This window comes from Mastigoproctus giganteus, chromosome 13 (genome assembly GCF_048544385.1).
Source record: "Mastigoproctus giganteus isolate SK-2022 chromosome 13, ASM4854438v1, whole genome shotgun sequence".
Lineage (NCBI taxonomy): Eukaryota > Metazoa > Arthropoda > Arachnida > Uropygi > Thelyphonidae > Mastigoproctus > Mastigoproctus giganteus.
Window position 1 is genome coordinate 108,218,725 of NC_143587.1, and position 13,435 is coordinate 108,232,159.

General features: G+C 36.9%; 1 protein-coding gene across 6 annotated transcripts in view; it reads left to right on the forward strand.

Moving 5' to 3' along the window:
• Window positions 1-13,435, forward strand: part of LOC150076347 (phospholipase D1-like) — a 496,427-nt gene that overhangs the window by 179,467 nt on the left and 303,525 nt on the right. For all 6 annotated transcript variants that reach the window (XM_090387709.1, XM_090387710.1, XM_090387707.1 and 3 more), the window contains one exon: window positions 12,102-12,251. In XM_090387709.1, coding sequence (XP_090243835.1) covers window positions 12,102-12,251 — 150 coding nt within the window. The remainder of the gene's footprint in view (window positions 1-12,101; window positions 12,252-13,435) is intronic.

The following is a 13,435-nucleotide window of genomic DNA, read 5'->3' on the forward strand; positions in this document are numbered from 1 at the left end:
TTTACGCCAAACACGATCAAAAGCCTTTGAGATGTCAAGAGCATCTACTTGTGTTTCACCCAACCTTTCCATTGAATTAGTCCATAAATGGGTAACATAAGCCAGAATATCACCAGTGGATTGACACTGACGGACACCATACTGGCGATCGTTGATCGGACGGAAGGTTTCTAGGTAGTTTGAGTTGGCGGTTAATTGATTTCCCCATTACTTTAGAAAGAGTAGAAGTATTTGCAATGGGACGATAATTGGATGGGAGGGATTTGTCACCCTTTTTTAGGAACTGGCTGGATATGAGCAAATTTCCAAGCAGAAGGAAAAACACCTTTGGAATAAGAAAGTGAAAAAAGGTGGCAAAGAATAGGAGTAATTTCAGGAGCACAGATTTTGAGAACAAGTGGAGAAATTCCATAGGGACGTGGAACTTTCTTAGCATTAAGATTCGTCAAAATCCTTCTGACATCCTTTTGACGGAAGACCACAGGAGGCATTGAATGGAGCGTGTTGGGAATGATGGGAGGTGTTTTACCAAGATCATTAATACATGAGTTGGAAGAAAAATGGGATGCTTGCAGGTCAGCTTTATCCTTGGCTGAAGTGGCAACAGAACCATCTGGTTTGGAAAGAGGTGGGAGCAGAGATGGGCAAAAGTTGTGGCCAATAGCTTTGGCAAGAGGCCAGAATGCTTGGCTACCATTAGGGCAAGAAACAAGTTTTCTACTCTTAGCCTGTTCAAACTCTAATTTGTACTGATTAATAACTGCTTTACAACTGTTGCGAGCTTTGGTGTAGGTAGAAAATGAAATTGAAGAATTAGAAACAAGCCAATTACGATATGCAACATTCTTCTCTTGAACAGTGTTAGCACATTTATTGGAAAACCAAGGTTTAGATAAAGGACGAGATTTTAAAGTGGAGTGTGGGATAAAGGATTCCATTGCTGCAAGAATAATTTCACTGACACGATCTGAGCAAACGTTGACATCAGAAGTTTTGAAAAAGTGATCCGACCGTTAAAAAGAAGAAAAGAAGTCTCGCAGGTCATCCCATTTTGCATTCTTGTAATGCCAAACAACACGAGGTTGGGAATAGCCATGAGATAAAGGTTCCATTGGAGAAGAGACAATCACCAAGTTGTGATCTGAAGGACCTCTCACTTCGACCGTGTACTTAGAAGGGTTGTTTGTGAGAAAAAAGATCAAGCGTTTTGGCTGTATGATTAGAATTGTCCAGTATTCTTGTAGGTAAATGAACAATCTGTGCTAGGTCATTAGTAATTGCAAAAGCCTCAGCATCTCGACCTGCTGGGTCGGTGTGACTAGAAAACGGAAGCCAGCTGGAGTTGTGAACATTAAAATCACCAAGGAAAATGACCTCGCTGTTAGGAAAGTTGGACTGGAGAAAATCAAGTTGCAAAGAGAGGAAGTCAAAGAGCTCCAAGTGATTAGTGGAGTTGGGAGAACGGTAGAGTCAACAGATGAATTTGACACAATGAGGTAGAGAGATTTTAAGCCAGAGAAGATCAAAGAGGATATTCCAAATTGCCAAGTCTCTGACAGGGAATATCAGAACGGACATATGCACATGTACCACCTTTGAGGCGAAAGGAATCGTACAATGAATAATTTGGGCATCTGAGATGAGCAGTAGTTGAATCAACCGATAACTGAATTTCTGTCAGAAAAAGTACATGGGGTTTGGCAGACTGCAAGTGGAAATGGACATCTTTGAGATTAGAATTGAGACCATGTATATTTGTGAAATGAATTTGGAAGTGCTAGGGTGGTTTAGATCTTTTCGCAGATAAGCTTGCTCTATTAGTTTGACAATTCATGGTGTATTCAATAGCAAGAAAAAGTGGGTGGGACATGCTGTATGAAGTAATGAAATTTTTGGATATGGCATACACATGTTAAGAATATACCCAGATCCTTGACATAATGTGGCCATGACATTGCTCCCCGCATACACACTACTCAGACTTCCTCCAGTCACTATCTGGCAGAGTAGAGGTAGCAAGATTATACACTAGCTGATCCGGAAGCCTCCTATAGAGTTACCTATAGGTTCGGTCCGGTGTACTAACTAGCAGCCGGCCTGCGAACACCATTTTAGAGCTGTACCCTCGAAATGTAAGGAATATTGGATCTCGCCACGACGTTCATCATAACCTCAAAAGTCATCAATCATACAGCATGATGGAAGAGATAGGGAAGGGTTGACCAGAACTTAGCTCTAGAGACTAAACATGGGTTCCACCACTTCAAGCCACCAATAAGCAAAGTGGTGGTATTTCACCGGCTGATGAGAGTCATCTACCACCTAGCTGGTAGATGACTGTCACTGGAACAGAAGTTAAACTAACAGGTCTGTAATAGTTTTGTTTTCCTTGTGTCACTCTTTGATCCTCCTTTGTGAATTGGGGTCACATTTGGAAATCTCCAGTGCATGGGGACCTCCTGAGTGCAAGGAAGCTCTCATAATTATGGTTATGGGTTTGCTTACTTCCTTTGCTGCCTCCTTTAACATAACTGAATAGATCTAATCCACCCTGGGTGCCTTTCATATGTTTAACTTCAACAATTTATCCTGCACTTCGCTCTTTATTACAAAATCATTTAACTCTCTGTTAGAGTTTGATAAACCTCTGGCATTCCCTTTCCTGAATAATTCATGTGTGAATGTAGATGCAAAATACTCATTCAGTTTGTCAGCCATTTTAGCAGGGTCCTCATCAGCAGAAAACCGTCAATATCAAAGTGGACCAATCTTATTCCCTTCCCTTCTAGAGTTTATATAAGTAAAAAGCTGTTTTTCTTTGCATCTGTTGCCAAAGATTTCTGATTATCTACTTTCACCTGTGTAACCTTCTTTGTGACTTGATTACTGACCAGCTTATATCTACCATGGGCTTCTGTGTCACTTGATAATTTATATGCATCCCATGCATTTTTCTTCTCTGCCTCGAGTCTCGTTAGTTCTTCTAACATCCATTTAGGCCTAAACTTTAACAGTATTTATTGGTTGGTATGAAAAGCCTAACAGCTTCCAAAATTAAATCTTTGAATTCTTCCCATTTAGAATTTGTTGTTGGTAACATAAGTTGATCCCACTGTACAGAATTTAAAAACTCTCTCAGACCACTGTAGTCACCTTTACAAAAGCAAAAACCTTTTCCCCCTGATGATAGTTACATCTTTGAGTAAATTCCTCATCAGCACACTGTGATCAACCGCCACCTAGTGGTTCCTTTATCTGCCAATTCTTAATGCATGAAGACAATTACTCCCTCTAGTTGCCTCTTGCACATGCTGCTGTAGAAAACAGTCATCCAGTAAATCCCCCATTAAAAGACTATCTGATTTACTGGCTTACTCTATTTCTCTGTATAATTGTTTGTTATACTTATCAGAGGCATTAGGCCTGTAACATAATCCTACTCTCAATTTTTCTTTCTCAGTGCCTATATCATCCACACTGACTCAACCTTGCACTGTCCTCATTGCATTGCACTCTCCATGTCAATTGGATGCACTGCCCTAGATTTAGTTTCTTAACTAACAGCATACCCCAGCCTAGACCCTTCCTATCTCTGTCTATCCCTCCTGTACACATTGTACTCCCCAAATTCCAATTTTGTTTTCCTTATATATGTATGACCCCACGTTTCTGATATCCCAACAGTAATTGCATTTAATGTTTTGACCGGCACAAACTCCTAGCATTGGTGTTCATGCAAGTATTCGTGCACCTGTTCTTATTCTTAGCTACTCTAACACAGCTATGTGTTTACTTGTTCTGCAATGACTCCTAGCAGTCCTTGAAATCTCCAGCACCTTGTTTTCCAGGCTGTTGCTCATTCCGGTAGAAGCAGTGCAAGAATCACTTTCACCTCTGCCTGTGGCTACTGTTAATAAAAAATCAATTTAAAAATTTAATTATAGCAATGAAACTTGGATGAACAGTTTCCACAAAAAAGCAACAGAATTTTCTTTGCAATTAATATTCAATTACTATCTCAATTACAATCTGTTTTCTCTACTTTATGTAAAATGACAAATACTAGAAATATTAATACACGTGTAAGGTAGATTTTTATCCCGGCACTACACATGTTTGTTTAGTGCTGTGGTGCATTAGCATTAGTAGAGGCATTTGATGCAAGAAAGCAAGCTTATGCAGCATCAGCCAAAAAAAAAAAAAAAAACCCACTTCCACTTCACCCCTCAGTTCGTTCAAAATACCTGTCCAGCTGAGTCTTAAACTTATTTAGGCTATCAACCTCCACCACAAGGGATGGAAGTCTGTTCCACCAACCAACCACCCGCTGGCTAAAGGCAAATTTCCGCACGTCTATCCTACATCTGTCTTTCCTCAATTTGAATTTATGCCCTCGCAGGTGATTTTTCTGAGCTAGAGGAAGAATCCCATCAGCATTGAGCATGCTTAAACCATTCAAGGCTTTATACACCTCTATCAGATCACCTCGCTGGTGCCTAGTCTCCAGACACTGTAATTTGCAAAACTTAAGCCTTTCTTCGTAAGAGCACCCCTTTGTTCCATTCACTAATCTTGTTGCCCTTCTCTGTACTCGTTCCAGCAGCTCTACATCCTTCTTGAAATGAGGCCTCCAGACCTGTATACAGTACTCTAGGTGTGGCCTGACCATTGCCTTATACAATGGAACAATCACCTCCCTATCCCTGCTGGAAAAATTCCTGTATATCATTGACAATACTCCATGAGCTACTCTTGCAGCCCATCTGCACTGCTCAGAGAACTTCATATCTGCCTGCACAACCACCCCCAAGTCCCTTTCATTCTCTACCACTGTCAGTGTAGTACCACAGAGTTGATACGTTGCTCTGGGGTTGCTGTTTCCCATGTGTAGTACTTTACATTTGTCAATGTTAAACTTCATTTGCCACCTCTCAGCCCATCTGCTCAACCTTTCCAGATCCTGTTGCAGCAGCATAGTGTCAGTAGTGTCCTTGACAACCCTGCCAACCTTTGTATCATCTGCAAACTTGGACATTAAGCTTGATATACCATCATCAATATCATTTATAAATACAGAAAACAATAATGGACCCAACACTGAGCCCTGAGGGACTCCACTAATAACATTAGTCCACGATGAGCAGTGTCCATTGATTACCACTCTCTGTCTTCTCCCCCTCAACTACCCCTTTATCCATAGCAGCAATTTGCCTGCAATGTCACACTGCTCCAATTTGTGTAGCAGTCTTCCATGGGCAACAGTATCAAAAGCCTTTCTAAGATCCAAGTATATAATATCAAAGTTATTCCCTGCATCCAGTTCTTTTGTGACTGCATCATAGTATCCAATCAAGTTGGTCAGGCAAGACTTCCCCTTAACAAAACCATGCTGTGTCTGAGCTATAACTGAAGTCTTGTCTAAATGATCCTGCAGTGCTTCTTTAACCAGTGCCTCCATTAATTTTCCTGGAACAGAAGTTAAGCTCACAGGTCTATAATTACTTGTGTCAGCCTTTGATCCTCCTTTGTGAATTGGGGGTCACATTTGCACATTTCCAGTCTATGGGTACCTCCCCTGAGTCCAAGGAAGCTCTCATAATTATGGCTAAGGGTTTGCTTACTTCCTTTGCTGCCTCCTTTAATATAACTGGATAGATCCCATCCACCCCAGGTGCCTTTCTTGTGTTTATCTTCAACAGTTTCTCCTCCACTTTACTCTCAGTTATTTCAAGATTCTGTAGCTTACTGCTAGAGTTGAATACACCTCTGGCATTCCCCTCGCTGAATAACTCCTCATGTGTGAATGTCGATTCAAAATATTCATTTAGTTTGTTAGCTACCTGAGCAGGATCATCAACAGTTGACCCATCAATATCAAGTGGACCAATCTGATTCATCCCCTTCCTTCTAGAGTTTACATAAGTAAAGAACTCTTTGCTGTTTTTCTTTGCATCCCTTGCCAAGGATTTCTCGTAATCTGCCTTCGCCTGCCTAACCTCCTTTGTAACTTGGTTGCATATCAACTTGTATCTATCATAGGCTTCTGTGTCAAGTGTTAATTTGTAAGTATCCCATGCATTTTTCTTCTCTGCCATATGCCTCATTAGTTCATCTGACATCCATTTTGGCCTAAACCTTGAACAGTATTTCTTAGTTGGTATGTAAAGCCTAGTAGCTTCCAAGATAAGTTCTTTGAATGCTTCCCATTTTGAATTTGCTGTTGGTAACATCATCAGTTGGTCCCACTGTATAGAATTTAAATACTGTCTCAGTCCATCGTAGTCACCTTTACGGAAGCAATAAACATTCCCTTTACCCCTAATGGTAGTTACCTCTTTGAGTAAATCCCACTTCAGCACTTTATGTTATAGATGGAAATGTTCTTGAATAGTATTGGATGGGGAGGGGGTTGGCTGTGTACACATGTTTCTAAGTTGTACTTATTTCAAGACTCCATCAGGTAATTTTTACTCCCACATGCACTCCTGGGTTAGCATTTTTGAGCCTTTCCATATTTCATCAAAAACAGACCAATAGAAATCTGGCAATTTTTATTTATGGTTTTCGTACATAGTATATGGGCTATCTGTGTACTGTATATTGTTTCTTGCCATGCACTAGTTGGAGGGAGGAATGAATGGCAGTTGTAGTTGGCGGATATGTAAAAAAAAAAAAAAGCTAGCTTCCTGACATTTATTCATTCTAATACTAATGTAGTAGTCAAAAAGACATGGTGACATGATTTTTAATATATACTTAAAATAAATATTTAAAATGTATCATTTTTTATAGCGAGTAATGGCAATTGTAGGTGGTAGATGACTTTCATCAAACGGTGAGATACCACCACTTTGCTTATTGGAGGCTTGAAGTGGTGAAATGTTTAGTCTCTAGAGCAAAGTTTCCGGCATCCCCCCCTCCCCCCATACTTCTCCTTCAACCCATGCACGGCACTAAGTACTATAGGTTTTGATACCTTTTCGTGTTTGGGGTTTTCATAAAAAAAAAAAAAAATAATAAAATTTAACTGATTTCTACATACAGCAATACCTTGCACAGTGCAGCTTCAATCAGTACAGGATTCACTATAGAAGCAGTTTATAATCTGCAACTGTGATTGATTATCAATTAATTTCATTCTTAGTCTACCTCATTACTATTTGTATTTATTATTTTTCTAACTAATCGTGCATAATTATTTCTAATATAAAAAAATCCTTATGATACTCACATATCATTATTTTTCCCATTGAAACTATTCCCTGTTTAGTGCTGATTCATTCAGTGCAGTAGTTTTTTTTTTTTTTTTTAAACACATTTTGCACTGTGCGAGATATTCCTGTACTGCTAAGTTTCCAAAAAGTCTTCTCTTTCTATAGTTTTAAATCTTGAAATGAATTCTGTAATCAAGATGATATAATAAAGTTAATCTCAAAGTTTTCAAAAATGAAATTATCATATAGGATGTCTTTATGACATGGAGACATCCTGTATGACACTCACAGTTTTTGAGTTGAACAGAAGAGTTTCAAAAGCAAATACATTTTCTAAACATTTTTCTTCTCTTTACCTTCACAACCAATTTAATTACACTTTTTCTTTTTGAAAGAAGCAGCAAAATAGCTGACCTCTAATCTTCAAAACAATCTAAATTTCTAAATATGTTCTATATATTCCAGATATAATCTTCTAAATAAATAAATTTTCTAGATGTTGACTGAAAATTTTCAGGGTTGGTCACTCAGAGTAGGACTGTATGAGTGACCAATCCACTGTGAATTTATTGGATTACTTTTTCCTACACCATGTTAGAGAGGCAACAAGAGAAAGCACTCTTAATCTGCAGAAACTTTTCATATATTGAGAATCTGCAAATAAAAGAACTACTAGATGGCATTGATCAATGTAACTGATGTGGGTTTTACTTAAAAAGATAACTACTTTTAAGGACAAAGGAAGGGCTTTTGCTTTCTGAAAGGAGACTACAGTGGTCTCAGACATTTTGAATTCTGTACATTGAGACCAATTGATTATTACTAACAGCAAATTATGAATGGGATGCATTCAAGCAAGTAATTGTAGACTTCTGCTAGGCTTTCTATACCAACTAAGAGATACTGTTCGAGGATGTTTGCCTAATTGAATAACAATTGAACTGATAAATTTTGGCTGAACAAAAATACATGGTATGCATATAAATTATCCAGTGACACAGAAGCCTACAGTAGATATTAACTATTTGCAGTCAAGTCACAAATGAGATTAGGTGAGCTGAAGAAGATTACAAGAAGTCTCTGGCAAAGAAAAGCAGCAAAGACGTCTTTATTTATTTATATAAACACTAGAAGGAAGGCTATGAAACACATAGGTCTGCTAGATAACTGTCAATGATCATGCTCAGATTGCTGACAAGTGTAATAGATATTTTGATCTACACTCACATATGAGAAACCTTTTAGGGATGGGAAAGGATCTTATCAAATTTTCACAGGGAGCAAAACAATTTTTGATAATTGAAAGGAAATTGGGAGAAAATTGAAGCTAAAAAAAAATATAATAAAAAAAAATATAAAATAAAGCAGCAAAAGAGGCAAAACCTACCTTGAGCCACAATTATGAGAGCATTCTGGGTTCAGGAGATGTGGGAATACATCTGGAGAAGTGAGTGTGTCACAAAGGGGGTTAGGCAAGCTGAAGTAGATTACAAGAAGTCTCTAGCAAAGAAAAGCATCAAAGACTTCTTCATTTATGTAAACACTAGAAGGAAACGGATGAATCACATTTGTTTGCTAAATATAAATAGAAAAGGATCATCAGGTTAGCTATGATTAGCAATTATAGTGACCCTTCAATATACACTATGGGCGATGCAAGCAATGAAGTCTAATGGCTGAACAAGCAATTTCTAAGCTTGCTTGGAAATTGCTTGCAGCCACTTCCGCCTGAGTCATAATAGCTTCTGATGAATTACTTGATGTTGATATTATTATTAGCTATATGAGGTTTGTGCTGCAACAGCCAAAAAAAAAAAAAAATTCTTGACAGGAAAGAGAAGATTGATGATATCCAGCTCAGGATCCTGGGTGTGCCAAGCCCATACCCACCAAATGTGAGCCCCTGGGGTTAATGTTTGTGGGTCCCCCCCCCCCAAGTATCAACAAAATTGAAAATATTAATTGCAAAATATGACTGTTAAACATTGAAATTTATGTTAAACATTCATAAATACCACATTTCAAATCACGCGTGTAGCTATACAATACAGTGTACCCCACTTTGCGATATTAATCCGTTACCATCGTATTGTAATGTTGAACCCCAATAACATGTTTTTTCGTAATTCATTCCACGACCTCGGAAGTTCAAATTTTCACTATATAACTCCCTAAAAGGTTGTTTTTATTGTGTAAATTTATTAGTTACCAATTCAAATTTAAACTCACTACACTTTCATCGTTATCATATTGTGCAGACAGTCTGCAAGAGTAGCTCATGGTGTCTTGTCAGTGATATACAGGAATTTTTCTAGCAGGGATAAAGCGGTGATTATCCCCTTGTATAAGACAATGGTCAGGCCACACCTTGAGGACTGCATACAGGTCTGGAGGCCTCATTTTAAGAAGAATGTAGAGCTGTTGGAACGAGTACAGAGAAGGGCAACAAGATTGGTTAATGGAACAAAGGGTTGAAATGGAAGAAAGGCTTAAGTTTTACAGATTACAGTGTCTGGAACTAGGCACCTGCGAGGTGACCTGATTGAGGTGTATAAAGCCTTGAATGGTTTGAGCATGCTCAGTGCTGATGGGATTCTTCCTCTTGCTCAAAATGATCACCTGAGAGGGCATAAATTCAAATTGAGGAAGGACAGTTGTAGGATGGATTGCGGAAGTTTGCCTTTAGCCAGCGAGTAGTTGATTGGTGGAACAGACTTCCATCTTTTGTTGTGGAAGTTGATAGCCTAAATAAATTTAAGGCTGAGCTGGACAGGTATTTGGAATGAACGGAGGGGTGAAATGGGAGCGGTTTTTTATTTTTTTCTTTCTTACTGATGCTGCATAAGCTTGTATGCCTATGCTAATATGTTCCATTATAAGAACCAATTTTGAATGGCTTTGTGATATTTCTGTTACTGCAAGCAATTATAAACAGGTAGTAAACTCGATGTTATTGCATTTGTGAAAATACCAATAACTGGAATTGTGTGTGCATTTTTATGTTATTATGGTGAAATTTGCTTCTCCTTTACTGAAATATTCATTTGTATAAAAAACAAAAATTTTCAGAATCTTCTCTTCATTCTCCCCCTTTTTTTTTTTAAGCTTCATAAACTTGTTACTCCACACAAATCGTGTTAGTTGCAATTTGTGCGTTCCATAAAAAATGCTTATGTATGCTATTGAAATTTAAAGAAAAGAAGATTATCTTGAAAATAAAGGCATCTTGAAGCATTTCTGAAGACGGCTCCTTGTGCAACAAACCAACAAGTGCCGAGCCAATAATGAGTGATCAGCGAGTGTGCATTTAGTCGATGGTGATGAAGAATAAACATTCTTTAACATTTGTAAGTCATAAATAATTTCTATATTATAATTTGCTTGATTTTACAGGCTACGTTTTCATTTCTTTGGATAAATCAATCATTGTTGATAACATAACCGCTATTTTTAACATTATCTATGGGATATAATTCCCACTTTATGAGTTTTGGCTTTATGAGCGCATGCTAGGAACGAATTAACTCTGAAGTCAAGAACTACCTGTATTTACAATATATTAAATAAAGTAAAAGCAAAAATTAATCTAAACTGCTAATTCTTTAGTCTCTAATCCACTTGAGGACAGAGCCTAGATAGAAGTGACTGCTTTATGTCGCTGCTAACTCAAGAATCCATTAAGATAGCCATTCTTACTTTTGTTCTTTAAAACATACATAAATGTAGAAGAACAAGCAAATTAATCTTACTTTTTCTGTTTCATTTATATTGTTTCAAAGATATTATTACAGGATAGACAGAATTACCTAAAATTATATAATTATTACTGAATTATTTCTGTAATAACTATATAAATTAATTTTTAATTTGTTGTGATTTCAAACTGACTACTATTGTGTGGACAAGTACATTCACAAACATCTTTCAATTTTCAGTCCTTTCTTTTTTTTTTTTTTTCTCTCTCTCTCTTTACAACTCATATTTTTAAGCCCATTCTAAAATAAGTCAAATATGAATTGAATGTAGAGATTTCTACATTATATAATTTGATTGTGCTATTTATATTCATGTAGAACCTCATCTTTGGCTCTGACTGAATTCCATATGAGAATTCATAAACATTCAATTAAGTTGGCAGTTAAGAGAGGAGTAAGAAAAATTTCTTTTATCGTGACTGACCAATAAACTAATTCAATTGTATCATATGGGGAAGTATTAGTAGTAGCAAATGTTGCAAGAAAACAAAACAGGCATCAGCCAAAAAAAAAAAAAAAAAAAAAGACGATTTCCATATTGCCTGACCAACCTTCTAATTACTTGTCAAGTTCCTTCTTAAATTTATTCTAACTACCCAGTTCAACAACATCTGGTGTTTTCTTCATCTTATCAAAATTTTTTTATCTATATTTTATTAACATTATTAAAGTAACAAACCAAAGCCTGGTTTGTTGTGGGATGCACCGATATCACATTAAAAACAAGCATCATTATACTTGTTTTAGGATAGGTTCTGTTTATTAGTAATGTACATTGAGGCAACTCACTGTAATAGCTTCACAACTTAAGAGATCAGTGTCACCAAAATGACTTTGGCTTTTATTTCAAAAACTTAGGTTTGTTACTTGTCCCTGTTGATTAAATTTGGATACAATTCTTTTGATTTAAATAATTTTAGGAAGGAATTTACATTAAGAAGAGACTAGTTCAGTTCTTAACTACATCTAAGATTTAAATTGGTGCTAATCACTATATTTTTATGTGTAATTATGATCTCGTTTTATGTCAGTTATATTAAGTTTGACTTATTTGATATAATTATGTTTAGCTATTGTTACATATGTGTTATTGTTAGTTTTTGCTAATTTGACCTTAAACTATGTATTACAGAAAACTGTTGATTAAATGTTGGACTAAAAGGAAGACACAAGAATGGATAACATATTTAAATGAAGTTGCTGGAACAACTGGGATTGATTTCATTCACCCAAATCCTAATGATTCCTTTGCTCCTGTAAGGCAGAATACGAAATGTATCTGGTTAGCTTTTGTTTTTCCTTTCATAAAATTATATGAAGAAATTTATATTTATTTTTTATTCTTTTTTTATAATTTCATGAATCTTAATGATAATCCCCCCCCCCACACATGTTACCGTAATCTCCTTGTGAATTTCTAGATGGTATGCACACCACTGAAAATGTATTTTTTCGTGAAATTTGTAAAAATTGAAAAACCGTGCACATAAATCCTTTTTAAATAATTTTTTTTCCGTATTTTTGACTTTATAACTGACATTAGTGGGGATTTTTGTCTAAAAAAAAAAAATTCAAAAAAAAAAACTAAAAAATAGAAACTTGTCATTACTTGCACATTTCTGTGCAGTAATATTCTCTGTTTATATTATATATTGTTTAATTTAGTTCCATCAATTCTAGATCCGAATTCCTTAGATTTTTTTCCATATTAACTTGTGTATAAATTTGTGCAAGCCTGCATTGTCTCAGTTTTGTTGAAAGGGTGTGACCACCTATGTATTTTTGATTTTCAAAGCTATTATAAATATAAAAATGACTATTATTACTTGTAAATACAATTCATAGATGGCAGCACCTATGTAATTAAAAAAATCTGCATATATATATAGTGGTGAGCTATAGTGGGCTCACGAGAGCCCATTGTTATTCACTAATCTTCAGATGGAATTCAAGATTAGGAATAAGTGGTACAGTGTGATCACACTGTACCACTTCTGAGGATAAAGAAAAAGAAATCAATTGTGACACGGCAGAACTTAGAAAGTGCGGATACCCCCAGAGGATCCTGGATAGATATAGCAGAGGAGTGGCCGAACGTAGGGAGCCATTCGTCCTGGTAGCCACCGCATACATCCCCTACTATCCGGGCCTTACTGAGCATCTGGCAAGAATTTTACAGGGTTTTAAGACACACTGTGTACAGCTTCCTGGGCGGAGGCTGTGCACAGCTGTGTCCCAGGTCAAAGACCGTATACCAAAAGATATCAGCGGTGGAGTTGTTTATAGAACAGAATGCCCGGATTGTGGGGAGTGTTATGTGGGGGGAAACAAAACGACGGCTCAGGGATTGTCTGGGGGAACATTTTAAAAGCCATAAGAACCTCTGATTACAATAAGTCTGCTGTGGGCGAACATTTTTGGGAGAAGCAGCATCAAATCTCCCCGGAGGATGCTATTATTTTGGAT